At 55.2% G+C, this 25,506-nt stretch overlaps 7 protein-coding genes across 7 annotated transcripts; 2 read left to right on the top strand and 5 right to left on the bottom strand.

The window, feature by feature from the left end:
• Window positions 1-159: 159 nt before the first annotated feature.
• On the bottom strand, window positions 160-2,406 carry MONBRDRAFT_28710 (uncharacterized protein; the record flags this gene model as incomplete). Its single annotated transcript, XM_001749102.1, has 4 exons — window positions 160-500; window positions 598-817; window positions 924-1,007; window positions 1,168-2,406. 4 exons carry the CDS (start codon window positions 2,404-2,406, stop codon window positions 160-162), a joined length of 1,884 nt encoding a protein of 627 aa, XP_001749154.1.
• Window positions 2,407-2,598: 192 nt separating this feature from the next.
• On the top strand, window positions 2,599-4,597 carry MONBRDRAFT_33991 (uncharacterized protein; the record flags this gene model as incomplete). Its single annotated transcript, XM_001749182.1, has 7 exons — window positions 2,599-2,649; window positions 2,793-3,001; window positions 3,086-3,390; window positions 3,456-3,587; window positions 3,684-3,884; window positions 4,038-4,302; window positions 4,411-4,597. The coding sequence occupies 7 exons, from the start codon at window positions 2,599-2,601 to the stop codon at window positions 4,595-4,597; spliced, it is 1,350 nt and encodes a 449-aa protein (XP_001749234.1).
• A 106-nt stretch (window positions 4,598-4,703) lies between these two features.
• MONBRDRAFT_33990 (uncharacterized protein) lies at window positions 4,704-9,252 on the bottom strand (the record flags this gene model as incomplete). Its single annotated transcript, XM_001749101.1, has 20 exons — window positions 4,704-5,238; window positions 5,388-5,537; window positions 5,617-5,715; window positions 5,824-5,856; window positions 5,945-5,970; window positions 6,083-6,152; window positions 6,240-6,404; window positions 6,478-6,543; window positions 6,635-6,727; window positions 6,843-6,920; window positions 7,004-7,090; window positions 7,382-7,510; window positions 7,585-7,725; window positions 7,835-7,915; window positions 7,998-8,088; window positions 8,176-8,229; window positions 8,310-8,425; window positions 8,500-8,585; window positions 8,880-8,982; window positions 9,085-9,252. 20 exons carry the CDS (start codon window positions 9,250-9,252, stop codon window positions 5,044-5,046), a joined length of 2,031 nt encoding a protein of 676 aa, XP_001749153.1. The 3' UTR covers window positions 4,704-5,043.
• Window positions 9,253-11,366: 2,114 nt separating this feature from the next.
• Window positions 11,367-14,575, bottom strand: MONBRDRAFT_33989 (uncharacterized protein). Its single transcript, XM_001749100.1, has 15 exons — window positions 14,272-14,575; window positions 14,124-14,185; window positions 13,859-14,039; window positions 13,723-13,780; window positions 13,518-13,630; window positions 13,110-13,427; window positions 12,951-13,016; window positions 12,813-12,862; window positions 12,627-12,732; window positions 12,306-12,518; window positions 12,173-12,236; window positions 12,011-12,086; window positions 11,834-11,905; window positions 11,624-11,716; window positions 11,367-11,521 (listed from the first exon to the last, which is right to left on the bottom strand). The coding sequence occupies exons 1-15, from the start codon at window positions 14,344-14,346 to the stop codon at window positions 11,437-11,439; spliced, it is 1,632 nt and encodes a 543-aa protein (XP_001749152.1). The 5' UTR covers window positions 14,347-14,575; the 3' UTR covers window positions 11,367-11,436.
• A 346-nt stretch (window positions 14,576-14,921) lies between these two features.
• On the bottom strand, window positions 14,922-16,142 carry MONBRDRAFT_11341 (uncharacterized protein; the record flags this gene model as incomplete). Its single annotated transcript, XM_001749099.1, has 2 exons — window positions 14,922-15,622; window positions 15,704-16,142. The coding sequence occupies 2 exons, from the start codon at window positions 16,140-16,142 to the stop codon at window positions 14,922-14,924; spliced, it is 1,140 nt and encodes a 379-aa protein (XP_001749151.1).
• A 536-nt stretch (window positions 16,143-16,678) lies between these two features.
• Window positions 16,679-18,545, top strand: MONBRDRAFT_33988 (uncharacterized protein). The gene is made up of 8 exons (XM_001749181.1): window positions 16,679-16,734; window positions 16,875-16,987; window positions 17,061-17,144; window positions 17,246-17,371; window positions 17,480-17,551; window positions 17,640-17,828; window positions 17,954-18,232; window positions 18,303-18,545. The coding sequence occupies exons 1-8, from the start codon at window positions 16,680-16,682 to the stop codon at window positions 18,468-18,470; spliced, it is 1,086 nt and encodes a 361-aa protein (XP_001749233.1). The 5' UTR covers window position 16,679; the 3' UTR covers window positions 18,471-18,545.
• A 566-nt stretch (window positions 18,546-19,111) lies between these two features.
• Window positions 19,112-24,748, bottom strand: MBCDH12 (uncharacterized protein; the record flags this gene model as incomplete). Its single annotated transcript, XM_001749098.1, has 3 exons — window positions 19,112-24,048; window positions 24,179-24,313; window positions 24,436-24,748. 3 exons carry the CDS (start codon window positions 24,746-24,748, stop codon window positions 19,112-19,114), a joined length of 5,385 nt encoding a protein of 1,794 aa, XP_001749150.1.
• Window positions 24,749-25,506: the final 758 nt, after the last annotated feature.

Raw genomic sequence — 25,506 nt, 5'->3', positions numbered from 1 at the left:
CCATACACGCTGGTCAGATAACACCTTTTGGCCCAGCGCTGTGCCAATCTGCAATATATGTATGAACTTAATCTTGCCCATCAGCGTTTCAAGTTTTGCTCTGATGAAATTTTCTCGAGATTATCAGTCGGTAAAAAAGAATCAGGGTTCCAAAATAGCCTACTGCGCCTTTTTCTCAGCAGCCGGCAGTGCTCGCGGAGCGCTCGAGGCCGGTACGGCGGGCGTGGTCGAGGAAGGCTCTTCACCGCCTTCACCTGTATCATAGTCACCCTTGCGCGAATGATCGACGCGATAGATCCAGCGTTGGTAGAGATAGATCAAAAAGATGATGTCATCGCGAAAGCAGGCAATGCGGTGAGCCGTGGGCATGTGGATGATAAAGGCAAAAAGGTCATCAATGATGGTGTTTAGGAAGCGATAAATCATCATGCGCCAAGGCATGTGGGCCACGCTCTGCAGCTTGTAGTTGATGAAGAGCTGCGGTGTTTGCGTGATAAATCCTATCGGGGAAAAAAGAAAAAGAAGAAAAAGGCGCACGGGTTTCGAGTCAGCTTTTCATCAGAGGTACCATGATGCAGAAATCAAGTTTTGACTGACCAAACACGTAGACGGCGCCAGCCAAGACGCCCACGGTGAAGCTGTACAGGCCCTTGTGTTCCTCGTACACCAGGCTATAGATGGCATAGCCTCCCAAGCATGGGTACAACACCCAGGACAGGTATTTCCAGGCTAGCTCGTCGTATTTGCGCGTCGTGGAAGCATAGTCTGCTTTGTCGTGCAGCACCGGATATGGCAGAATGCCGCGGACATAGCGAATCTAATGTGTATCGAAGCATGCCAGCCATGGGGCAGAGTGAGCACCAGAGAAGGTAAGAGAGGAAAACAGGGCATGAACTGCAACGCATTGATGAGGGCCGCCACACCTCAACATCCGAAGCCTTGGTGATCTTCCAAGCCTGGATCAAAAGACCAACGCCCGAGCTGATAACGACCATCCAGGATGCCTCCTACAATTTCAAGCCATCGATACGGGGCAACTCAATCATGACATGCAAAAGACACTGGTACGCAGTCAAACCCGTCTAAAGCCACACTCGCAGCTCTCGTCCCTCCCCTTGCACTGGCTATCAGGCGACAGTTTGGGAGTTGCATGTCCAGCCCACTCACCCGGTCCAGAAGATAGAGGAAGATGATGACCTGTGTAGCCAGGCTAATGAGGATGGCGCGAAGGGAGAGTCCCTCCATGCTTTTACGTTGTTGCCAAAACTGAATATCATTTTTAAACGCGAGGCAGTCAAAGATGGTGTGGAGGAGAGACACGACCATGGTCAAGCCCAAGTACCACGGGTTGGTTTCAATGAACATGCGTTTCATGGACTCGCTCTGTGCTTCGGTCGACGTGCCAAAGGCGGTTTGCATATCAAAGCTCTTCTGCATTTGCGCTTGAAACTGCCACCGAAGGAGGGACACGGGCACAAAGCGCAGTCGCAAAGGCACGGTGGGCGTCGTCGTATTGAGCGGATACCGATCGGTGCTCAGCTCCCAGAAGCGATCAACGTGAAACGTCGGGGCAAAAGTATGGGAGCTTTCGTTGAAGGACACGAGGGATGTCAACTCGGGGGTAAGCTGGCGTGGGTGAAGTGGGGTTTGATCCGTCAGCAAAGCCACGGTGATGTTTTCGTGCCAATAGGGTATCCAGAGAGCTTTCTCATGGTCGGTCGTTGCTGCTGGTGTGGACACGACCTCGGTAGCTGGGGCACCACTCAAAAGGTTGTGCTTGGTCGAGGCAGTGGGGGGTGGGAAAAAGCGGATCAGACGATCCGTAAAGCGCAGCTCAGCAGGAGTGCAGCGTTCGCGAGCCGTGGTGGTGCTGCATGCCACGCGTTGGAGGGAGGCATGCACATACAGGGAACCATTGTTAGCGAGCAGCGGTGCCATGTCTTGCTGCAGGTCAATGGAAAAGACACCGTCCTTCTCCGGGCCAGCGGTCCAATCACCATATTGCAGCTTGGGTAATGCCCAAGTGGGTTGAGCTGATGCACGCTGTGCGGTCGAAAAGTCTGATTCTTCGCTCACAAAAATCTGCAAGCTAAGTTGATCGCCAAAAGTTAAGAGGGGATAGTATGCGCCTCCGCTCAAGTTGGCGGGTGGCATGGTCACGTTGCCCGCGGTGATGTTCTGAGAGCTGGGGCTGCCAAGAAAATTGCCGTTGAAGAGGCCTTGAATGGACCAGAAAATTACGAGCTGAATAGCCATCTGACGCACAATCTCAAACCAAGACATGCGCTGCTGCGGTGCCTCAGCCTGAGCCACGTCAGCGGTTGACTCCTGCTCTGCCCCAGACTCGGCCGAACCAGCAGCCGCCTCATTGACAGGCATGACTGCCGTCTCGCCATTCTCACTCATGCTGATCCAACAGTCTATCTATCCCCAGCAGAAACAGAGGCAACGAGCGCCAATACCCCGGCCCCCCCACACACTCGCCGTCCGGCCTCAAATCAGAAGCACACAAGTCGTTTCGTTCGCCAGAAAAAAAAACAAAAAAAAAACGTTCAAAAACACCGCGTGAACGGAAGTGTAACAAATTCCTCACTTTACATGTATTCATGGTCACGCACAGCGCTGACGTTCTCTCTGGTTCTGGCGTTTGTTTGTCGCGCCATCTCTGATTCTCACTATAAAGCTTAATCTTTTGTACTCTTTTAGAAGGTGTTTGCTTTCCCTCTCTCGCTTCTCCTTGCGCTAGTACACTCTCTGAACGATTTTATTTTATTTATTTTTTTTTTTTTGAGGGCGACGTCGACAGTCGTCAACTCTCTCTCTCTCTCTCTCTCTCTCTCTCTCTCTCTCTCTCTCTCTCTCTCTCTCTCTCTCTCTCTCTCTCTCTCTCTCTCTCTCTCACTCGTTCTCACGCTCGTGACTGTTGTGGCTCCTGTTTGGAGCGACACTTGATCTCCGCTTCGGCCGACGCAAGGGCTTTGGCGGGGGTGCGGAAGTGCTGGTTAGAACACGTTTGTGGGTGCTTGTAACCACGGGGTCGAGCGTGGACAATATGCCGCCGGGGTTGGATGACGACCGTCGCGAGGCGGGTCGTCGTGACAGTCGTGACCGAGGCCGTAGTCGTGACCATGAGCGACGGGAATATAGCCGAGACCGTCGCGATGACCGATATCGCCGCGATGACCGAGACCGCCGCGACGACCGAGACCGCCGCGATGACCGAGACCGCCGCGACGACCGAGACCGCCGCGACTACGGTCGGGATCGTCGGCCTTATGACGACGACCGGCGTCGAGGTGCTGAACCGCGCCGCGAATCCTACCACAGTGGCCCACCTTCCGAGTTTCGTGGGCGTGGAGGTGGCGGCGGCGGTCGTCGAGGTGACGGTAGGTTGGCTGGGCGCCTGCATCTTCATCTACACGAACTTCTCACTGGCTTGCTGCGCGTGCTTGTAGTGGATGAAGCGTTTCTCGAGCAGCGCCGCCTTAAGCGGGCTGAGCTAGCAGAAAAAATTGTGACGGGCGTATGGGCCCCTTCCCCAACCCCCCCAGAAAAGATTGATGATGACAGTGAAGACGACCGTCGCCGTACGTTTTCGACGTGCCCGGTCCTTGCCCATGAGCTCATGAGAGCCATGCGAGGTGCTGCCGTTACTTTGACTACACATTTGCTTTTTTTCGTAGGTCGGCACCATGTGTATTCCAGCGATGATTCAGACAGCGAAGTCGAGGCGGAGCGTCGGCAGCGCAAGCGTGACAAGAAGAAGCATAAGAAGGAAAAGCGGTCGAAAAAGTCGAAAAAGTCGAAAAAGTCAAGACGCCGTCGTGACAGCTCAGATAGCTCAGATAGTCGCTCAGCTTCTGAGGATGAGTGGGTTGAACCAGGTATGAAATTCACGAGTGCTGCCGCTCTGTGCCCGATGTCAGGCGCAGAAGCTCCTTGTCGTCTGCGGATGTTCAGGTGTACTTCACTGTTGTTGCCGTCCCACCGTTCTCTCGCTGATCCAACGGTCTATTCTCCGTGTGCAATTGGTGCAGAGGCAAGTGCAAAGGCCGTGGTACCGGCGGACGACCACGACGATTATTCAGACGAGAGTGAAGACGAGGTGATTGGCCCAGAGCCATTTACCAAAGCACAACTCAAGCGTCGCGATCTCGGTGGTGCGCTTTTGGCGGGCGAGGGTGAAAACATGTTGGCATACATTGAAGAAGGCAAGCGTATTCCGCGTCGTGGTGAAATCGGTTTGACGTCAGACGAGATTGCCACCTTTGAGGACCAAGGTTTTATCATGTCGGGCAGCAGGTTCGTTTTGCTCCTGTTTGCTCGCGTTTCTCCTTCTACTCGTGTTTTTCATTCTGCAATGTTCAAGCACCGCTCACGGTCTGCTTGTTCTGGGATCGTTGATCACAGGAACCGACGCATGGAAGCCGTGCGTTTGCGAAAGGAGAACCAGATTTTGGATGCCGACGCCCGTCGAACCGTGGCCATTCGCCACCAGGAAGAGCGTGCCAAGCGCGAAAACTCAATCATGTCCGACTTTCGCGAACTGCTGTCCAAGGGTCAGCGTCAAGCCGACATGCGCCTCGACCGCATGTAATCGCTTGTGCAAGAGATTTTCTCGCGTGCTGCGTTTGATGGCTTGAGGCGTTTTTGGTGATCTCTAGTCACCAGTCACTTGCAATTGTATTCACTGCATCAATTTGCATGGTCAAGAATCAATTTCCTGGGTCAGCAAGCCAATAACAGACTGTATAGGCGTGAGCCTCACGACAAAGAAAAAAAGAACTTTACGGTGCTTGCTGGCCACATGCGCGCGACTAGGTCAGGTCTCAGGGGGACCACAGTAACGACAACAACAGGCAATAATTGTCCAAAAAAAAAAAAAAACCAACAAACAAACAAACACCCCATTTGCAAATAATAGCGGTGCGCAGGACGGCAAGCCAACACAACAAAAGCAATCATCAGCACAAGTCGCGAGACTGCCATCGTGGCAGCTCAGAATGCCGTGTTTGTGTTCTGTTGCAAACTTGGCGGGGATACTCAAGAGTCAGAGGAGGTCATCTCAATGTAGGAGGCCGGACAGTAGCCTTGAGCCCCGTTCTTGAGCACACGAACCCAGCCGGAGCCATCATCTAATGCGACAACCTGCAACTCCTCGTTGGCCTGCATGGCCATTTCACCAGGGTTTGTGCCGGGAAAGTCGTAGAGAGCTCGTGCTGTCCCAACCGTGGGTACCTAAGAATTGACAAGAAAAAAAAAGGAAAAAAAAGAAAAAGAAAACCACCAAAAAAAAAAAAAAAAAAAAAAAAAAGAGGTTGTCAGCGTGTCTCGGTGCCACCGAGTAGCAAGTTTGTCACCGCACTGAGGCAGCGGTTCAAACGTACAGCATCAACAGCCGGCGCAGCCGGGGGAGGAGCTGGATCGGCGGCAGTGGATTCGGCCAGCGGGTCGGCCATGACCTGGCCCTCATCTTCATCACTCCAGTTGTCAAAGTCATCCTCATCGTCACCCTCCGCCTGTTGCGAAACAGGGGCCTAGAGGTCGAGTGGATAACCTGGCGTCAGGGCAAGACCCGTGTTTCGAGCATTGGGCGGTGGTGCAAAAACAACGAACAGCAAAAGAGTTGGCGTCTGGTGCGGCGGCTGCAGCGCTCGGACTGGCTTGAGCGGGCGAAGGGAATGGGTTGTGGCTATGCCCCGAAGCGTAGCTATCCTACACGTTCGTGCCATCGATGTGTGCACAGCAAGTGAGATGCCACTTCCTGGGATAAGCGAGTCAGCATGCCAAAAAAAAAAGATCGACCATTGGGTAGGTACATACGTGGCTCATGACAGAGATATTATCCTCATCCCCCTGTTCAACCAAAGACACGGGACACGAGCAAACACGTAAGAACAACAAAGGAAAAGCAGGAGCTTCAACTGTCATGACGGTGACCAACCAGCATGGCCGTGACCTCCTTGTAGCCTGCACACACGCAAGAATTCAAGTGAGCAAGTGTGAAAGGTCGCAATTTTGATACAACAAACGCAGCAATGTCTCCCTTGATCTTCCTGCCCCCAACATCGAAACAACGTACCCGTGGGAGGCACTGGGGGCTCGCTTTTGTCAATGGTGCATAGATACAGCTGAAACTTGTATAGCTCGTTCTGCGCGTGGCGATGCAAGTGAGGGCGCAACCAGCCAGTGCAAAATATCGGGGCGATCATCCAAACTGGCCCTTGCACAAGGCATACCGCCAGCTTTTCGCGCTCCTTCTCCAATCCGGATATTTCACCCTCGGCGGCAGCAATTGTTTTGGCGTCACCAAACTGGGGCTGGTCACGGTATAGGTCAATTGTCTTTTGCGTGGCCATGATGCTCTTCTCGGCCTTGTCATGTTGTTCCTGCAACTCGGAGATCTATACAAAATGTGCCACAATGGAATTAGCAGCGCCCAAGAGTGCCCGACAGCACAGGCGGCCCACCACTCACCTTTTTCTGAATAGCCTTGCGTCGCTGCTCCGGTGGCAGATGGCCAAAGTCATCACGGATTGCATCCTGCGATGCGCGACCATCGTCATGTCCGTGTTGAACAGTGAGCAAACCGCATCAACGAAGGGCAAACAAATTTGAGTCGGTGGCCACGCACTTTCTTGCGACTCGTGGTTTTGAACAGTTTGTGCTTCAGGACACGACGCTGGTTGACCTGCTGCACAGTCACACCCGCCGTGGCCGCAATTTTCTAAAATCACAAGAAGGTTTGATGTGTCAACAAAAGAGGCCTGCCAACAGCAAACTTCATGCAGCACCACCGAAAGAGAGCGCCCCATGGTCAGGCCAGGTTCAGCGGCACTCACGGCTGCGGAAGCATCAATGTCGCCAGGAATCTCAATGCCAGACTTCATATTGGCACAGAAAAGATGCACGTCTGACGACTGCAGTACAATTACAGGCCGAGAGTGAGCAAAGTAGCATGCCACCGTCGGCTCGGAAGCGGACAGCACCGTGAACTACTGACCGCGTCCACTGCTTGCAGCTCGAGATCCATCGTGTCAATGCAGCTGGTCATGATGGGCAGAGAGCAGCGGAGGGCTTTGGTATACAGCTGATTTGATGCAATAGTTCAGGTTAGCATGTACTTTCAAACTCAAAATGCGGCCTGTGGGTCAACAACAAACACAAAACAAAACAAAACAAAACAAAAAAAAGAACAGGTTTGACAATTGGACCTACACGAAGAAAATCAACTTGCTCTGTAGTTCGCTGCAAGTCGCTCTCCTGGAGGCGCTGCAATGACCAAGGAGCGAATCGAGCGCACGTGCGGTCAGCGCTAGAGACAACAAACTGCTGCCACAACAAACTGCTGCCGAAGCGAATGAGCCAAACTTTTACACACGTCAAAGAGCCGGGCTTGCTCGTCTTGGTAAAATTGCTTTTGGGCGAGATTAAACTCAACGACTGAGAGCTCGTGGTTCTCCTTTGCAGTGCCACACTCCCGGTGCGCTTTGTCCATGTCGTCTTTCAGCTGCCCCAGCACAACTGATTGTAAGCTTGAAATTCAGGCAACTGAAGCCAACCATGCGTTGGGGTGACACAAACCTTCATAATCTTGGCCTCTGTCATTTTTGACTCGTCTTCAGCTTGCTCGAGCTTGTTTTTTGCTGCAATGGCGTCGCGCTGACGGCGTTCGTAGTCCTTGCGAACTGCTTCATACTTGCCGCGTGCAGAAGATAGTTTTTTCTGACGACAAGGTACGGTTCGAAAACCAGGCGTAAGTGTGTCGGGATTGAATACCCCGTATCGGCGGCGAAGTGGTTGACAGTACGTGTTCTCAGATGGGCAGACCAACCGAGGCTTTTGAGAGTTCACTGGCCACTGTCTTGCGAGTGTTTCGGTGCTCGCTGACCACGATCTTCATTTTGTCCGCACACTGCAAAAGAGGGTGGGCTGGTTAAAAAGAGCAGACGGGAAAGGATTCTCTGGACGAAACAGGCACTCAACGCAAGGCCAACCTGCGTGTTGAGATCCTCGGCCCGCAGTTCGTGCTGCTTGCCAATGGCATCGAGCTGCTCAAGTACCGTGCGCCAGGCCTTCATCATGGAGCTGTCCACATCGCCATGTCACAAGGATGAAGCAGCATGAGCCTTGCTTGGTCTCTCGAGCGCCAAGCCTTCTTGCAAGTCGACATACCTTTCTTCACCACCACAGTCTTGCTTAAGGTCACCATATTGCTTAATGAGCTTCCTACGAAAGAAAGAAAAAAAAAAAGATGGCTCTGAGTGTCAGGCTGCAGGCTTGGAGCAGATGGGCAGAATGGAACACACTGAAGTTCTTTGGCATAGTGAGCCTCGAGGGCGGCTTGAGCTTGGATCAGATGGCGGCAGTTGTTAAAAAACTCAATGCCATGGTCCACGCGCTCGAAGATGGTCTTTTCTTGGTCCTGGGCAAAGGTGAGGTGACATGATCAGGCCATGCACGGGTCAATGTTCGCAATCGGGAAGCACCAGAACGAACCCAGAGATCAAGACCCCAACTGGGCTTGCCACCGGAGGCCATGGCAAGGGGGTTGAGGGTGTCGACACGGCTGTGCACGTCAGACTCTGGAAACTGCGAGAGGGAAAGCAGGGAGTCAAGTGGAGGTCAGTGAGACAAATGCATGTCACGAAGGCAAAGTGACCCAGGCCATTGGTTGCGCTGCGACACCAAAAAAAATGTACATCTCGCCCAGCTTCATCACCTTGGCGCAGGACGCTTGGTCAGTCAATGTCAGGCGCGTGAGAGGGGCAAACTGTCGGGCCAGCAGATATCGGCAAGCAACAAGCATGGATATGAGAGCAAAGATGGCAACATAAAATACTGGGGCGGATGCGACACACACAGTCAGGGATACATACCCCGTTGCCGGTGCTGACTGGGACGTTTCACAGTGAAAAGGGCCCGCTCTATGTTCAAAGAACCCAATCGTTGATGATGCGTCGAGGTGAGACACGAGCCTGTCTGTGTGCGACCGACAACAGTTTACAACTCTAAAGTCTGAACACACTGGCGATCCAGATCCCATTACAATCAACCGGCCTTGCACGATCGTTCAAAGCAGACCTCTCCCAGCCGAGCAAGGGTGCGAGCCACAAAGAGAGAGAGAGAGAGAGAGAGAGAGAGAGAGAGGGAGAGAGAGGAGAAGAGAGAGAGAGAGAGAGAGAGAGAGAGAGAGAGGAGAGAGAGACCAGCGCGATGGTCTGGACTGGACCGCTCGAGCAGACGCAACATCCAACAACAACACCTGTTTTACACACCTGTTGCACAATATAAAATGTCAGATGAAACCTATCAGTTGTTACAAAGGTCACTGCTTTCGTCATTTTATTTTTATTTTTTCACTTTCTTTGCTTGAGGCTGGAGTTGAATCCGGCAGCGCCTCGTGTGCGCCTCTTGGTTTTTTTTCTGGTGGACGTGGCTGAAGCGATGGGTACCGAACATGGTGATATGTGCCGTCGGATCGTGTTGAATAGCAGGCGGTAGGACCTATCGTGCTCGATTAATCTGCTCGGTTTTGAGACCGTTATGTCGGCGACGATGCCGCGCGTCGACGATGCCGCGCTCACCGACGACAATGCAGTCGTTCATCCCGAACCCGAGCCGAGCGATACTGTTGCAACCAATTATCACATACCAGCACTCAAAGGGATGGAGGAGGCTGCAGCAGCACCCGCCATGGCCTCGCATCAACCTACATCTGAAGCCACCCAAACATACGAGCCTCAACCGATACCAGAAAAGCCCGAGTCGGAAGCAGAAGCAGACGAGCCCGAGCTGGAGGCTTGCCCCATCTGCTTGACGGAGATGACGGATCGTGCACTGACTGATCAATGCTTCCATGCTTTCTGCTTTGAGTGCATTCGGCTGTGGTCTGAAGTCAACCCGAGCTGCCCCTTGTGCAAAAAGCCTTTTGGCGCCATTCTGCATAATATTCGCTCAGCCGACCTCTTTGACTGTTATCGGCTGCCCACGCCTGCAGCCAGCAAATCCAGGCCTTCTGGGCGCATTGATAGTGCTTACAGTCGGTGGCAATCTTCCCGCCGTGCTGCAGCTCGCACTCGATCTGATCGCCCGCTGCGCCCACGTGTAGCTGCAGCCGAACAGCGTCGACAGGCCGTGTACGCAGCTCGTTTACGGGTCCAACCAGAGTACGACCCCACACTGCAGCGCCGCCTTCGCGATATTGGCCCAGCATCGTTTTCGCACCCTGATGCACTGCGACGTGTCACACCCTGGTTGGAACGGGAGCTGCGAGTCCTTGTGGGGCCTCACAACGCAGCCTTTGTCCTAAACTATGTGCAGTCCCTGTTACAGCGCGTCGATTTTCGCAGCACCGCGCTGGTACATCCCATGCTGGAGCCGTTCTTGTTTCGTCATACCGACCATTTTCTTCACGAGTTTGTGGCCTTTGCCCAATCACCCCTGGACATGATTGCTTACGACCAACACGCACGCTATGAACCCCCCTCCCACACTCGCCACCGCGATGCCCGTCGCTACCTGCATCTTGTGCAAGACGTGCTACGTCAGCACTCACATGTTGATGCAGAAGCTCACCGGGCCGAACTTGCAGCTCAGGCCGCAGATGAACATCGAAGCACCATGGCCGAGCGCCGACGTCGCAAGTCGCGCCTCAATCCCGCCGGATGGGGTCACCAGACCTCGCGCGACGTCCCGCGCGGCCTCGACGGTCTTGATACCCTCTCTGATCATGAATCAATTGACAGTGACGAGGAGCGCCAGGGCATTCAGCGCGCCCGTCGCGCTCGTCGTCGTCATGCACGGTCTGACTGGGCAGGTACCAGCTCATCCGAACACCGCTCTCGGTCTCGCCTCGACCATCAGGTCAGCAGCGAGGAGGACCAGATGGATCCGTACGGTGCTGAGCCTCGACAGCGCAGTCGCTGGGACAGTCCTGAGCCTGATGTGGAGCATGAAGACGGTATGGCAACGCCCCCGCACGTCCGAGCCATGGCCCGGGCGGCTATCGCAGATCTGCGCAGCACCAATCAGTCCGGTACCACCACCGTCTCAGCTTTACGAGCGCGACAACGTAGCCCAGTCCACCGTGCTACCACTCGTCCCGAGTCTGTTCCAACACGCACGGGTACACCGCCCGAAGCAAAACGTTCCAAGCCGCAAGAGGCACTTCAAGCATCTGTAGATGCACTGCGAGAACAGGTACAAGTGCGCAAAAAGCGGATTCTCCAGCTCAAGCTGCAGGCGCTGCGACATCAGACGGATGGTACAGCCCCCAATAGCTGAGCAGCCAGCCAGCTTGTCTTTCATCTCTCCTGATTGACTTTGTTTGCCACGAAATTTCAAGTTTAAAGTCGTATGTCGGTACTTTTCTAAAGCACTCGATTGTAGCGGCAAAGGGAGGTAAAATTTAAAGCTGTGAGGCACGGTAGTCGCCTAGGCGGACGCCCCCTTGGTGCTGCCCCGTGTCGTAGAGCGATGCTTTCCCTTCTTCGGAGGCGCGGCACCGGCATCGCTCGCCCTATGTCAAGACGAGTCAGAGTCAATCAGCCAAGTCAATGTGAAACAATGCAAAATAACCCTCATGCCTCATGACCAACATGGGGAGGCCGTGGCAACGTACTTTTGCGCCCGCTTGGCCTTGGTCTTCTTGTCGGCAGCCTGGACGTTGGGATTGCTGCTGACTGGCGCACGCTCAATCTGACGGGACCGTTGCCTTTACCACGACCGCAAACAATCCAGCGCAACACGGGTCAGAAAAACACCCCAACAGCACTTGACAAGACGGACAATCAATATCGCACGGAAACTACAAATGGATCGAAAGACCAACTTTTCCGTTTTCTTGAGCTTGAGCATCCACTCTGGCACTTCCGATCCAGACGCTTTGACCACGTTGGCAATGCTGCAGAAAAAGTCCGTGAATGAGAGGCAGAACGTTTAAGCCTTGCTTCGCTGACGCATGGCGGCGGTGTCGACATCGATGTCAGTGCAAACCATCACAACGTACTTGCGCAGCATGGGTCGGTCATCAACGGTAAAAAATGTCACGGCACGGCCCCGATGGCCAGCACGACCGGTACGACCTGTATTAGCATGTGGTGAGCAAGCGCAAAGCGAAACAGGACACATCGAAAGGTCACGGGATGGACTTGAACACAAAGTCACGTACCAACACGATGGATGTATTCAGTGGCGTTGGGGGGAAAGTCATAGTTGATGACGACATTAACCGCCTGTGTCCGTGCAGGGAGGATGAGCGAAACAGCAAGTGGGATTTCTGACGAGAACAGTTGAACACTGACCTTGAAATCAACACCACGGCCCATGAGGTCGGTACAAATAAGAACCCAAACTTGGCCTTCACGGAAGCGCTTGACAACTTCATCGCGCTGCTGCTGTGTGCGGTCAGCGTGGATCACGTCGACGTTGACATTTTCGTACACCAGCTCCTCAAACAACTGCTGCGCTCGCGACTTGGACTGCACGAAAATGAGTACGGGTGGCTGCAGGCCCGTCTGCACGAGGGGGACACGCAAAGAAAGACATGAGTCAAGCGCTGTTCCAAGATACTGGCAGGGAAGCTTTCGGTCAGAAGGCACCATGAAAGATGACGAGACGCAAACCTGCAGCATCTGACGAATGGCAGTCATTTTGCCTTCTTCACTGCCCACAAACTTCAACTCTTGTTCAACGTCCTGGTTGGCAGCGTTTGCCGCACCCACGACAATGCTACAGGTCAATGGAGGGTACAAACCGCTTTGAGCAAGACGTTGAGGTGGAAACTCGAGGCGGGGTGACCCAAGACCTACCGGACGTAATCATGCAGTACTGTCTGGGCCAACGTCTCGACACGTTCAGGCTAGAGGGCAAGCACGTCATATGAGTCAGACACACAAAGCAGTGCACGGCAAGTGTATCGAGGGTCATTCGTGACAGCAATAACGAACCATGGTGGCACTGAAGAGAGCAATGCGGCGCTTTTTGTGAGAACAGGCAGCAATCACCTCATCGATCTAACGCACCGGGCACCAACACACGCCAGGCAATCAGTTGGGGTTGATGGGTGGCGGGCCGGGACCAGAGAGCCGGGGACGGGGCGAGGATACCTGCTGTTCAAAGCCATTTTCGAAGAGCCGATCGGCCTCATCAACAACAAGCCAGCGCACGGCGCTCAAATCCACCAATTTGTGCTGCAAAGCATGTACCAAACGCATGGGGGTGGCCACCAAGATGTCTGGGCGAGCACGCATACACCAAGTGAGCTTGAGCAAAACCTTTGGACAGACCGGGATCATTTTGGGGCAACCAGGCCACCAACCATGTTTTTTGCTTGACGTCAGGCTGCCTGAAGCGGCCCGGGCCTTGGTGAGAAGGCTAATCTTCAAGTGCAAGTGGGTGTTGAGCAGATCCAGTTCGCGCTTGATCTGACCGAGCAAAAAGAGCGCATGTAAAGTAGAAGCAGCTTGTCAGCACACCACGAGTACACTTGGGCAAAGAAGGAGTCACGATCGCACCTGAGCTGCCAGTTCTCGAGTGGGAGCCAAAATACAACAGCGGAAGCCTTCCTCCTTTGGGGCCTGCAAGAGCTGCATCATGGGTACTGCAAAGGCCAGGGTTTTACCGGAGCCTGCATGAAAAGCAAACCAAAGAGTTAGAGGTGTTGGGCTGTACACGAAACAAGAAAAACAGCCGGACCATGGCATCACGGTGAGGACGGACCAGTAGGAGCGACGCCAACAACATCGCGGTTGGACAGAAGCGCTGGAATAGCTTGCATCTGTAAAACGTGCACAGCATCGGCCAAATTATCAGGTAAATTGAGATGTGGGCGTCCGCCAAATCAAGACCGACTGACCTGGATGGGACTGGGTTCCTTGAAAAACTCAGTCAGTGCCTGGAGCAGCCCTGAGCTGGCAGCAGGGCCCGCAGCAGGCTTTCCCAGTTGGGCAAAGCTCGTGACAGGTGCGGGGACGTCGCTGCCACGCACATGAATGCGGTGGCGCTTACGCAATGCGGCAACGTCCTCTTGGGAAGAGCTGTGATGGCGCGAGGCGTAGTGAATACACCACAAATACGGCGCAAACGTTCGTTGAGAGACCAAAGGCGTTGGCCGGACGTACTCTGTGTCAGCCGTTGTAGTGTCAAGGGTGAACATGGACGACTTTTTGCCTCGCTGTGCAGCCTGAACGCCAGAAATGTGCAGAGGATGAGACGCGCACACTCTGTTCCCATAAATCAGTGCAGGTGGCTGGTCACACTTTATCCTACCATGCCGGTGCTTGAGGCTGGCCGACGGACGCGAAGGCCCGCCGTGAGCATGTGAAACGCATCGTTTTGAGACATGATCAAGTGTCGAGTGCGGACTTGTGCGTGGTGAAGTCGCTCAGCCTGCGCACCCCACCCAACGTCGACCGTGCCAGTTGCTCAACTCCCGAGAGTCGTATATTGCCGTGATGTTCAATCACGATATAACAACTGTGGTGCCTCGTAGTAACACGCCAATGCCGTTCTGCACACGCTGCCAAATTCTCGCCGTCACCTCCCTCGTCGTTCGACACGTGGAAAGCGTGAAATGGTTCAAAAGTCTGACAATTTGTGTGTAAATGATGGTGTGTGTGTGTGTGTGTGTGTGTGTGTGTGTGTGTGTGTGTGTGTGTGCGTGTGCGTGTGTGTGTGTGTGTGTGAGTGTGTCTTGACTTGGTTCGGCCATCTGCCCGGAAGGTGCTGCAACAGTACCTGGAGGCTTTGTATCTGGTTGTTTCGATTCAGAAGGGCTGCACCCCTGGGGGAGTGTCGCCGTCCTTTGGTGCCACAAGAGCAAGCAAGCAGTCAAATTAAAGCAGCTGTGTACAACGGAGGCTTTCACGCTCCAGGCGACAACCAGGAAATTTACAATTCTGCAGGGCCTGCGTGTCCGGTCATGTTGTAGTTGTGGTTGCTGCCGTCGACAGTCGAGTGCCGGGGTGGGGTGGGGCACGCCGCTCGGGAATGGCGTCGATGGCGTCTGCCAGCTCTGCTGTGCGCTGAAAGTCAACGTCAGCGTATTCGCATGCAGACTGCTCGTCGTTTGAACCAATGATGCGCATGCTACCGGCAGAGCTGGGCCGGGCCCGGAGTTGTGCAAGAGAGGCATACACGATGCGTTGACGACGTGGGGTGGGCCGTGAATAGAGGGCGGAGACGGCTTCATCGTCAATAAAGCCACCGCCCACCAGCTCGGGCTCGGTGTGGGAAGTTGCGGGGGACACGTCTCCCTCCTCGGCGGCCACGAGAGCATGCTGGGCAAGCTTTCCGCGTCGAGGTATGGCCCGTGGCTTGACCCCGGCGCTAATCCCAGCTTTTGAACGTCGTGGCAAAGCATTGCTATGTCGAGGTTGCAGCAGCTCCAGCTGGCTTTCGAGCGCGGCCAGCGAAGCGAGTCCTATGCCAGCCGCTGACACGTTACAATTGGACGACGCAGCTTTGGATGGATATGCGGCGCCATCCTTGGCGGCTTCCACGTCATCGTTATTCTTCTCCAAGGAAGAGTCTTGCCGTTGTCGATGTTGGCAAAAAAGAATGATCATGGCGACAATGGCACCCAACAAGACGACGGACAGCACCAGGGCGACGATTAAGACTAAATACGGGTGTCACACAACGGGATGAGGATGAGCGAGCAATGGGATACAATGAGACAGCGGACGTGCTCAGAGCGCACCGTAATCCTGCAGCTCGAAAGCGGTGCTCGAGTTGGTCGCCTTGGAAGTAGTGGAGGGAAGCCCGGTGCTGCCGGCTTGGGCGGGGCAAGACCATGCTTGATGGACAAGGGTGCAGTTGGCCTCCTCACAGGCGGAGGTGCAGCGTCCAAGCGCACAGCCATCAAAACATGCTGTATGCACGTTTGTGCCGTGCTCATAGGCTTCGTCACAGGTTGTGAGACAGGTCGTCGGCTGGGTGCAGGCTGCTTGGCAGGCCAGGGCAGATGGCGCAGACGCCTCGTAAGACGAACACCGCGCGGTACATGCGCCGGGAAACCCCTCTGAGAGGGGCAGTGTGGTGGTACTTTGAGCATGACCAACAGCCAAGAGTCCTGTTGAAAGCAGCAGCAGCAGCAGCAGCAGCCGGCTTGGCTGACCCACCAATGTGCTACTCGTCATATTTGGGGCTGGGGTAGTCGTCGCCGTCGGCCAGATTGCGTGGTCGCTTGATCGGTCGGCGCTCGACGGCTGACTCGACCGGTACACCAACTGACCGTGGCCCGGGCAGCTTGGTTAATGCCCAAGGCGCACCATGAAGCTCAACGAGCACCGGATCTCATGTCGACTTGCCCCTCCCCGCCGTGTCTTGGCACCCCACAAGCAGTGGAATGTCACCGCGCCCCAGCGACCAGCTTTCAACCATCTTTTGGCTTGGCTACAGCCCACAATCACGTAAGGATGTGACACGATTCAACTCCTGCTAGCCTTTTTGGGACAGACCTGCCCAATCCATGAGTCGAGAGTCACGCACCGTAGGATCATTTCCGGGTCGTGCCCTTGCTCTCGACCAACCTGCATGCATGCATGTAAGCTACTGCCGAAGCGGTGTTGAACAAGCGTTTACAACAGTGTTTTACAACAACGCAATCACGTTCGCCTTGCGTTTTCTTTTTTTCTTTTTTCTTTTTTTTTTTTCAACTTTTTTGATCCATCAAGATGGCAGAGCGCGGTGGCGGTGGCGGTCGGGCCAAGGGCAAAGGCAGCTCACGACGTACGTCATGCTATGGCCATGGACAACGCACATGCATTGTTTGTTTTTCAGAATCGTGGTGGTGCCTTGGCGAGCGTGATATGTCCCGAGCCTCCTTGCTTGTGACGGTTGTTGTCTGATCCGTTTGACACGTGGGCCAGGTGACCCAAAGCAGGCTTTCAAGGAGCGAGCATCAGCGCGCCGTGCCGAGCAGGAGATGCGCGGTGCCCAAGTTCATGAGCCACAACACAGCATTGACGCCCTTCTTTCTCAGGTACATAAGAAGCAAGGCGCCTCGCTTGATGGTGCATCCACTCACCATCGACCTCCTCCGTACTGGGCCGTAGGCTGAGTCTTTGCAGTCAACCAATCCAGATGTGGCACTTCAATTTGTAACGCGTGCGTTGGCGCAGGACCCGCTCAACACCGAGGTGAATCTTCCCGGCCTCATCTTTTCGTCCTCGCGAAACGGCTCCTGGGAGCAAGTTTCTGCGAAGCAGCTCATGCCTAGCCCTTCCTCCCACTTCTTTAGGCGCTTGAGTTTCGGGCTGTCATCAACCTCAGCCTTGATCATGCAGCGGAAGCCTATGCTGATTTGCGCAAATGCGTCGAAATTGAGCCGCACAATGGCTGGAGCAAGTACATGTACCTGGGCCAGGTAAAGGCTTATTAAAGTTCGACGCAGTCACCGATTCTCCTGCGGCAGAGTGTCACCCCGAGTGCTGATTTTTTTTTTCTTTCTGCGATCGGATGACATCTGCTCTAGCTGTCCTCGGGTCAAGAGGCTGCGGATATGCTGTCTGCGGGCATTCAGCTCATGGCTGAATACGAAGCCAACGTGCGTCTTCACTTGCATTGGATGCCTGTTCTGCCTAATCGAGTCAGGAAAAGGCCTTGACTCAGCCCGTTGTTCCGCAACCTGTCAGGTGGCAAGCAAGCCAGGCGCTGATCCAGAGGAGATCAAAGGACTGCACGAGGACATTTCTGCGGCCTTTTGCTCTCTGGCAGAAGTCTATCTCACCGACTTGTGTGAGGAAGACGAGGCCCAGGATACTTGTTTGGCTCTCATGGACAAGGCACTAGCTTATGACCCAACCAACATTGAAGCATTACAGGTCTGTTTAGTATGCTTGTATTTTTTTCCCTTTTCACCCGCCTTGTCCCGTACAGGACACGCCGCCACCAACTCAAATTGCTCCCCCTGGTGTGGCATGATTGTTTCTCAACTAACTGTTCTTAGACGCTGAGCTCAATTCACATGAGCATGTCGCAGCCAGACCAGGCATGGGAGCTACTAAATCGCTCCCTGGCCGTGTGGTGGTACCCTCTGAACGGTGACGCTGATCAGCAGGGTGCGGGTGAAGCCATGGATGTCGACGACGATGCCGCTGCCCCTGCTGCCATTCCACCCTATGAGTTGCGCATCAACACCTGCAAGCTTCTGATTGAGATGGAGCAATATCAACTTGCGGTCGAAGTGGCGGCGCACCTCCTGGAGGAAGATGAGCAAATTATGCAGGTGCGCTTTTCATGTCATCGACTTCCTGGCCTCACCCATGGGTACTCACTCTTCCCGCGCTGATACCTAGGTTTGGTACCTCTTTGGCTGGGCGCTGTATTTGCAAAAAGATCCAGAAGCCCTCAAGACTCTACAGCACGCGGAACAAGTCTACCTTGCACAGGAATGCGAGCGTCCTGATGTGTTGGAGCACATCCATGAGCTTTTGCGTGAACTGCAAAGCAACTCGGCAGAATAAGCCGGTCCAGGTTCCTCCTTTATTTCCGTTTCCTTGCACGATTAAGCGCCGAGCGCAATTTATAAACTTCAGCTGTACCAACACAATTGAAAGCAACCATAACCAAGTCTGGCATCCATTCGTTCGAGCGCAGCTTCCCGAGATAGCATCAATTTTAGCACGCTTGTGCACTTGAACAACCACCATCTTTCGCCAGACTCCCTGGCAAAGAGCTATCAAGAAACTGAGCGGGAAAAAAGTCGGAGCAGCAACAACACGGCACGCGAGCAAACAAAGAAAGGTGGGCCAAGGCGGGCAATCCGCGCTGCGCGTTAGCTTGGCTAGAGCACACCTTGACATGGGGAGTCGGCGTTGAGCAAAGAAAACGTAAGCCAGACGCAAAGCACAGAAGTGACAAGGCTTCAAACAAAAAGGAGCAGTACAAGCTCCATCACAGAAGGAGCAGCCCACACAGAAAACGATTAAAAACTTCAAAACTAAAAAAAAAAACAGGAAAACAGGAAAACGGCACAAAATCCAGGCGGCATTTGCCACCGTCGTCGATCAAATAAGAGTGGAGACTACAGCTCGACCAACTCATTGAGCTGGCGTGGCCAAGCGCCCCGCAGACATTAAATCCACCAAGAGTCAAACGCACAGAATTAGGCCAGCGTGCTGGAAAGGGCTTCGTTGGCTTCCTGGGCATTGGTGTAAATGTCCTCGCCACCGGCCAGCTGCTGGACAGCGTGCATCTGTGATTCCTTGAGGGGCACCATGGGCGCGTTCATATCCCGCATCCAAGGACCGGCAGCAGCATAGTGACCATTGCTGGAAGACTCGCCGGCTGAGGTGGCAACCACTGCGTACATGGGGTTGCTAAAGCCAGAAAAGTCCAGAGTAAACGGCACCTCCTCGCGTTGACTGCCATAGTAGTGAATCAAATCGGGCAGCGAGTAAAAGGCGGGCTGGGGTTCGTTGTTTGATGGGACCAGCTCGTACAGGCCTTCCTCATCCCGGCGAATCTTCTCGTGCAAGACCTGATTGCCGGCCTTGACGCCAAGAATGTGCCAGCCGGGCGTAGCCTTTGAGTCGCGGACGACAAAGGCGCCATCGGGGCGATCGGTGAGCTCGCCCGCGGCGTCTTGGCGCGTGAGATCGGGAGCATACCACTCATAAAGGGGGTTAGACACGCCGGGCACAAAGGCCACCGTCTGCTGGGCATCCACAAATGTGGGATTATCAAATGCCTCGTTGTGCTGGAAAGTTGATTTGGCATCCATGGTGACGCGACGCTGGCGGCGGCGCAGGACAACGAGAACAACGAGCACGACCAGGAGAAGACCGGCCACGCAACCAACAATAACGCCAATCATGCCCGTACTAGCCTGGCTGTTGCTGCCAGTGCCGGTGGAGGCGTCGCGGGCGGCATCGGGATCAGCCGAGCCAGCCACGCGGAGCGTCAGCTGATGCGAAGACTCCAAACCGTCAGACGACTTGGCTGTGATCGTCACCTTGTAGTTGCCCGGGCGCAGGCTGGCCTGGGTAGGGGCGCTCAAGAGTGAGAGGACGTGTTGCTGGCTGCCCGGTTGTTGATCAATGCTCAAAATATCGGTCAAAGCGTCATTGTTGCTCGAGACGCTCAACGTAAAAGCGTCACCTTCTGGGTCGAGGGCAAAGAAGGACATGAGGTCGTTGGCGGGGCTTGTCTGGTTGATGCGCACGTCCGTGTCGGGTGAACCCGAGTGCAGATGGGGCGTCTTGTAAAAGGCGGCAGGCTCGGCCACGTCGGTGACGGCCACTTCAACGTAGCTCTGCTTGGTTTCGCCCGTGTTGAGCGTAAACGCCACAAGGATCTTGGCCAAAGTGAACTCGTACTCGGCGTCGATGGGACGCAGGGTGCGCAGCGTTTGACCGCGGACCACAAACGCATCGGCATGGTGAGAGGAACTAGCCAAAGCAAAGGAGGTGGCACTCTGGCCGGCATTGAGGCCGGCAACCGCAAGTTGTCCCACAACGGTCTGCGCAGGCTCGTTCTCTGCGACCGCGGCCACGGCCAGATTGGTGGCCTTGAACACAACGCGCAGGGGCTCGTCCTCAATGGTGATGGGTGCGTCCAAAGCCGCTGACAGACCGCCCTCGTCCGTGACGCGGACGGAGAGCATGTAGCCCTGCATGGTTTCGGCGTTGAGCAGACTGTGGTCCAGCAACACAACCTCGGCGGCATAAGCTTCGACGCGGTTGGCGTTGCTGCTGCTGCGGCGGCGGGCGTCGGCGTTGGACGTGGTACGGAAGCCAAACACGCCGTCCGTGTTGAGCAGCTCAAAGGTGTAGCGAGGTGAGTTCTCGGCGTTGACGGCGTCCTCATCGGCCACCACGAGACGGCCGACAACGGCACCGTCAGCGGCATCCTCACGCACAGTGGGAGTCTGACCAACCCAGTTGAGACCCGAGGGAGGTTCATTCACATTCTCAACCTTGAGCTGCAGCTCCTTCATGGCAGCCATGTCGTTGTTGTCGGTGGCTCGGACGAGGATGGACATGACTCCACCATCAAGATCGGCGTCCAGGGGCCCAGTGGTAAAGACGTCAACGCTGCACACCATGCGGCCCGCAGCAAGACCACACTGGGTGTTCTTGAGCTCAAAGGGCGCTTCAGGATCGGCCATGGCAAAGGTCATGGCACCAGCATCAGCGTCTTGATCCTCGGCGGTGATGACACCGACCTTAGTGCCCACGGGAGCATCCTCAGCCACAACAACTTGGTTGAGAACAATGTTTTGGGGAGCCTCTTGTTCGTCCGTGACCGTGATAACAAACGAGCGATCAACCTGTGCGCCTGCCTCATCAAAGCAGGCAATGGTGAGGGCATGCGCGGCGGCGGCCTCGTAGTTGAAGGCCTTGACGAGCTTCAGCACTTGCCCCAGAACGGCAAAACGACCCTCATCATCGTCAACCAGGGCACAAGCAATGACATCATTCACATCCGGGTCTGTCACGGTAATGATGGCCAGATCCTCTCCGGGACGCATCTGCGTCTCCGCGAAGGTGGTCTGATCAAGCGTGATGTCGGTGGGCGGCTCGTTGACGTTGGTGATGGTGATGGTCAGCGTCTTGTCAAAGGTGAGGCCCCCCTTGTCGGTGGCGCGCAGGGTCACAGAGGTCTGACGCTCAGCGGGGTTCTCGTAGTCAAAAGCTTTGGTTGTGTAGAGTTTGCCGTCAGCAACGGCAAAGTCACCAGCAAGGACGGTAAAGGTGTGGCTGTCAACAAAGTCCTCGTCCACGGCAGAGAGGACACCGACAAGAACGTCCACGCCGTTCTCCGGGACTTGAGTCGAGTTGATCAGAATGTCGGTGGGGGCTTCGTTGACATCCGTGACGAAAAAGCGCACCTCAACAAAGTCGGAAGCACCGCCGTCGTCGCGGGCCTGAAGCTCAAAGCGGTAGTGACTCTTCTCTTCGTAGTTGAGAGCCTGGTTCAGCGTGACCTGGCCCGTGGTACGGTTCACGGTGACGGCGCCCGCAAAGCCGGCCTCCTGCACAATGAAAGCGTACTCGAGGTTGGAGAAGGCGTCCGTATCGGTGGCGGTGATCTGACCAATCGTGTAACCGGGCTGCGTGGACTCGGGGAAGGTAAAGTTGAGCGTATCGCGAGCGAACAGGGGCTGCTCGTTGGCGGCCAGGAGGCGCACGTGCACGGGGACGTAGGCGGTTTGGCCCTGCTCGTCGGTGGCGACGACAATCATGTAACCCCGGAAGCTAAGGGCAAAGGACTCGCTCACGACAATGTCCTGCGTCAGGCGAACCTCGCCGCTGGTGGGGTCGATCTTAAAGTACTCAGCGTCGTCGCCCTCCTGAATCGAGTAGGTGATGACGTGGCTCGGGTCTGACTGAAGTAGGGGGTTGGTGGCATCGACGGTGACGAGGAGAGTGTCAGCCACGGCCGAGGCAACAATGAGGCCCGTGTACGAGCCAGCGGCAAAGACGGGACCGCATGATGCCGTGTTGGCCGAGTGGTCGTAGCTCCAGGCCGTTTGCGCCAAGGCGGGCTTGCAGCGCTGGCAGACGTTGTCGGGGCGGGCATGTTCGGCCACGTAGCATTGACCATCAATAAAGCACGAGGCTGGGTTGGGGGAGCAGCTGGTGGCGTTGCAAATCTCACACACAGAGTCATACCAGGTGTAGGTGACGGCCGGGTTCAGGGCAGAGTAGGTTTGGCCACCATCCGTGGACACACGAAGGGGAACGCTGCGCGCAGGCGCCGAGCGGTGCTGGTTCGTGGGCAGGCGGCAGCGCACCTCCACCGAGCCGAGGACGGTTCCGGACGTGACTTGGTCGCCAAACATGCAGCGAACGTTGGAGCCGTTCGAGTAAAAGTTGGAGCCGATGATCGCCACCTCAATGTCGCAGCCGAGCAGACCACGGCCATCGCAGAGAGGACGATCCGCCGACTCAACGACGGGGGGCAAGCTCGGGTTGACGGAGCAGTCGGCGCCGAGGAAGCCCGCGTTGCAGTGGCACTTGGTCTCGACGCACTGGCCGTTGCCAGAGCAGGGCTGTTCCGTGGAGGTGGGGCACATGACATTTTGGAGGTCCTTGGAGGGGACGCGCTCGCCGTTGTTGTCCAGTTCCCAGGTGGACATGTTTCGGTTGCCGAGGTCGGCGCATTCGTCTTGCAAATCCGCGACGGCCACCTCAATAAACTCGTTGTCACCGCCCGTGGCGACGAGATCCTCTGCGCAATTCTCAATAAAGGGTTGGAGATCCAGGTTGGGGAACTTATCGACGCAGGCCTGGGCCACGAGGCTGGATCGGATTGTCTCGCAACGAAGGAGGGCCTCGGCGCGATTCAGGTTGGGGTTGACGAGGACAAAATCGTCAAGGTTAAAGTCGAGTCCCTCCAGAAGGTTGTCGTCGTTGGTGACACGCTTGTCCTTGAGCAGGTCGGTAATGTCCTCCACGTCGGGTTGGTTGAGGATGGGGCGGATAAAGGGATCCGCGGGCACGGGGCAAGCCTCGGCATCAGCGTAATATGGAGATGTCTCCAGGTTGTTACGGTCCGGGTACCAGTTGAAGAGGTCGGTTTCGAGGGTGCGCTGCTCGCTGCTGAGGGTGGCCAGGTTCTCGATCCACTGATCATGACCAACCGCAACGTCGTTATTGTTGTTGTTGTCGTTGTTGCCACATACACCAGCAGTAAGACCCTTATCCACGCCGGGGGCCTTGACGTACAGGTTCATGTAGCGGCGGCCGATGGCGCTCCAGTAATGGACGTCAAACTTGACCTGGGCACCAGACTTAAAGTCGATGGTGTACGTGGGATTGGAGCTGCTCGTCACGCCAACGCGGGGCCACTTGCCCTGATCGCACTCGGTCGATCCACAGGAGAGGCGATATTCAATGTTGTGACCGGTGGCGCACCAGCTAATAACGACGACATCGTTGCCCTCACGCGCAGCAAGACCACACTGGACGGCGGGGCGACCATTGAAGCGGTACATGTCCGTCTGCACCTCAAAAACACGGTTTTCGGCCTTTGACTTGTAAAACACGACCTTGCCGTTGGGGCGAATGTGATAGTAGCGACCGTCAAAGGTGCGATCTGCCAGATCGAGGAGCGGGGGGGGACAGGTTGGCATAACATCATCGGTGGAATGGACATGAGCAAAAGGATGCACAGCAAGAACTCGGCAAATGTTGACAGGGAGAGATGTGAGGCACACGAAGCGTACAGTGGGGATCGCCGGTGGCGGAGCAGGCGGCGGTGGGGCGCTGCTTGGTGGTAAACTGAATATCAGCAGGGTTGAACTGGGTGTAAAACTTGGAGTTGGAGACGGCAGGCTCGGTGATGAGGAGGAAGGTTTCCTCTGTTCATGAGCAAAAGAGCAAATGTTGCATTCAATAGCCGTCCAAAAAAGGATGTGAGAAGCTGGCAAAAGAGTGTGGAAGGATCCAAACCGAAACAGGGGGGGGGGACACAAACACGCACCAGCGTCGTCCACAAAGTCTTCGGTGGCACGAACTTGGATGACACGATCTTGGTGCCATTCGTGTTGCTGCCACTTGACGTGGCACGTCTCGAGGTAGAGCGAGTCCGGGTGGGCATTGGTGAGGGCCACCGTGACGGTACATTCCTCATCGGGAGGGCAAACGAAGGGCTGAGTCAGGGAGAACGTGATTTGCACCGCCATACCCTCGTCCATGGAGAACTGGGTTTGCGAGACGCGGATGCGCGGCACTTCGGCCATGGCCACAGCGGCCATCAAAGCCACCAGGGCCACCAACACCGACCGCACTGCCATTGTGGAGTGTGGGGTGGGGTTGCTGCTTGACACACTTGTGCGCTCGAGCGCCAAGGTGCTAATGCCTGTGTGAGTGAAGCCGCTTGACTCTGTGAACTTCCGGCGACCGGGTCCTCGTTGGACCAGCGGCGGCGGACAGGGACGACGGCACACCACTTGATCCGCAACCGATTGAAGCGGTGGATCAAAACGGCAGCCGTGGAGCTCGCTCGTTGGGAAAATAAAACAAAAAAAAAGAAAGCAAAAACGAAAGCAAAAACGGAATGAAGCGGTTGCATGCAACACCATAGGCTTGGACAAGATAGGAGTTGGGCGCACACCCATCCGTAGGCTCCTGCTGCACCTTCTAGTGGGATATATACGCGCCGAGGTTTATGTTGATTCTTGATTGGCTTACGTCGTGATGATAATGTTTGCTTGCCGAGTTTATGTATTGATACGTGGTGATATCGACGGCCGGGCTTGAACATGTCATGAAAGAGGAGTTCTGTGGAACTAGGCTCTGTCAAGACGCTCGGAACGTTCCTGCGTTTGGGGATAGCTTTCCGTCTGGAAACTCGTTTGTTTTTTACCCCCACCGAGCACAATGTTGTCAGATTATATTGTCAGATGCAATGCCGTCTGACAAAATCCAAGATGTCAGACGCGTTGCTACCATGTGAAATCCCCGCTGACAGCAGGCGGACGAAGACCTACGCAAGGCAATGAACGGACGGTCGTCGCCACCTTTTTGGAAGCCCTGAAGACCCCTCCCCCCG

The sequence above is a fragment of the Monosiga brevicollis genome, genomic scaffold, assembly GCF_000002865.3.
Source record: "Monosiga brevicollis MX1 MONBRscaffold_28 genomic scaffold, whole genome shotgun sequence".
NCBI classification, from domain to species: Eukaryota; class Choanoflagellata; order Craspedida; family Salpingoecidae; genus Monosiga; species Monosiga brevicollis.
The sequence above is the reverse complement of the archived record's forward strand: the minus strand, read 5'-3'. Positions and strand labels throughout refer to the sequence as shown.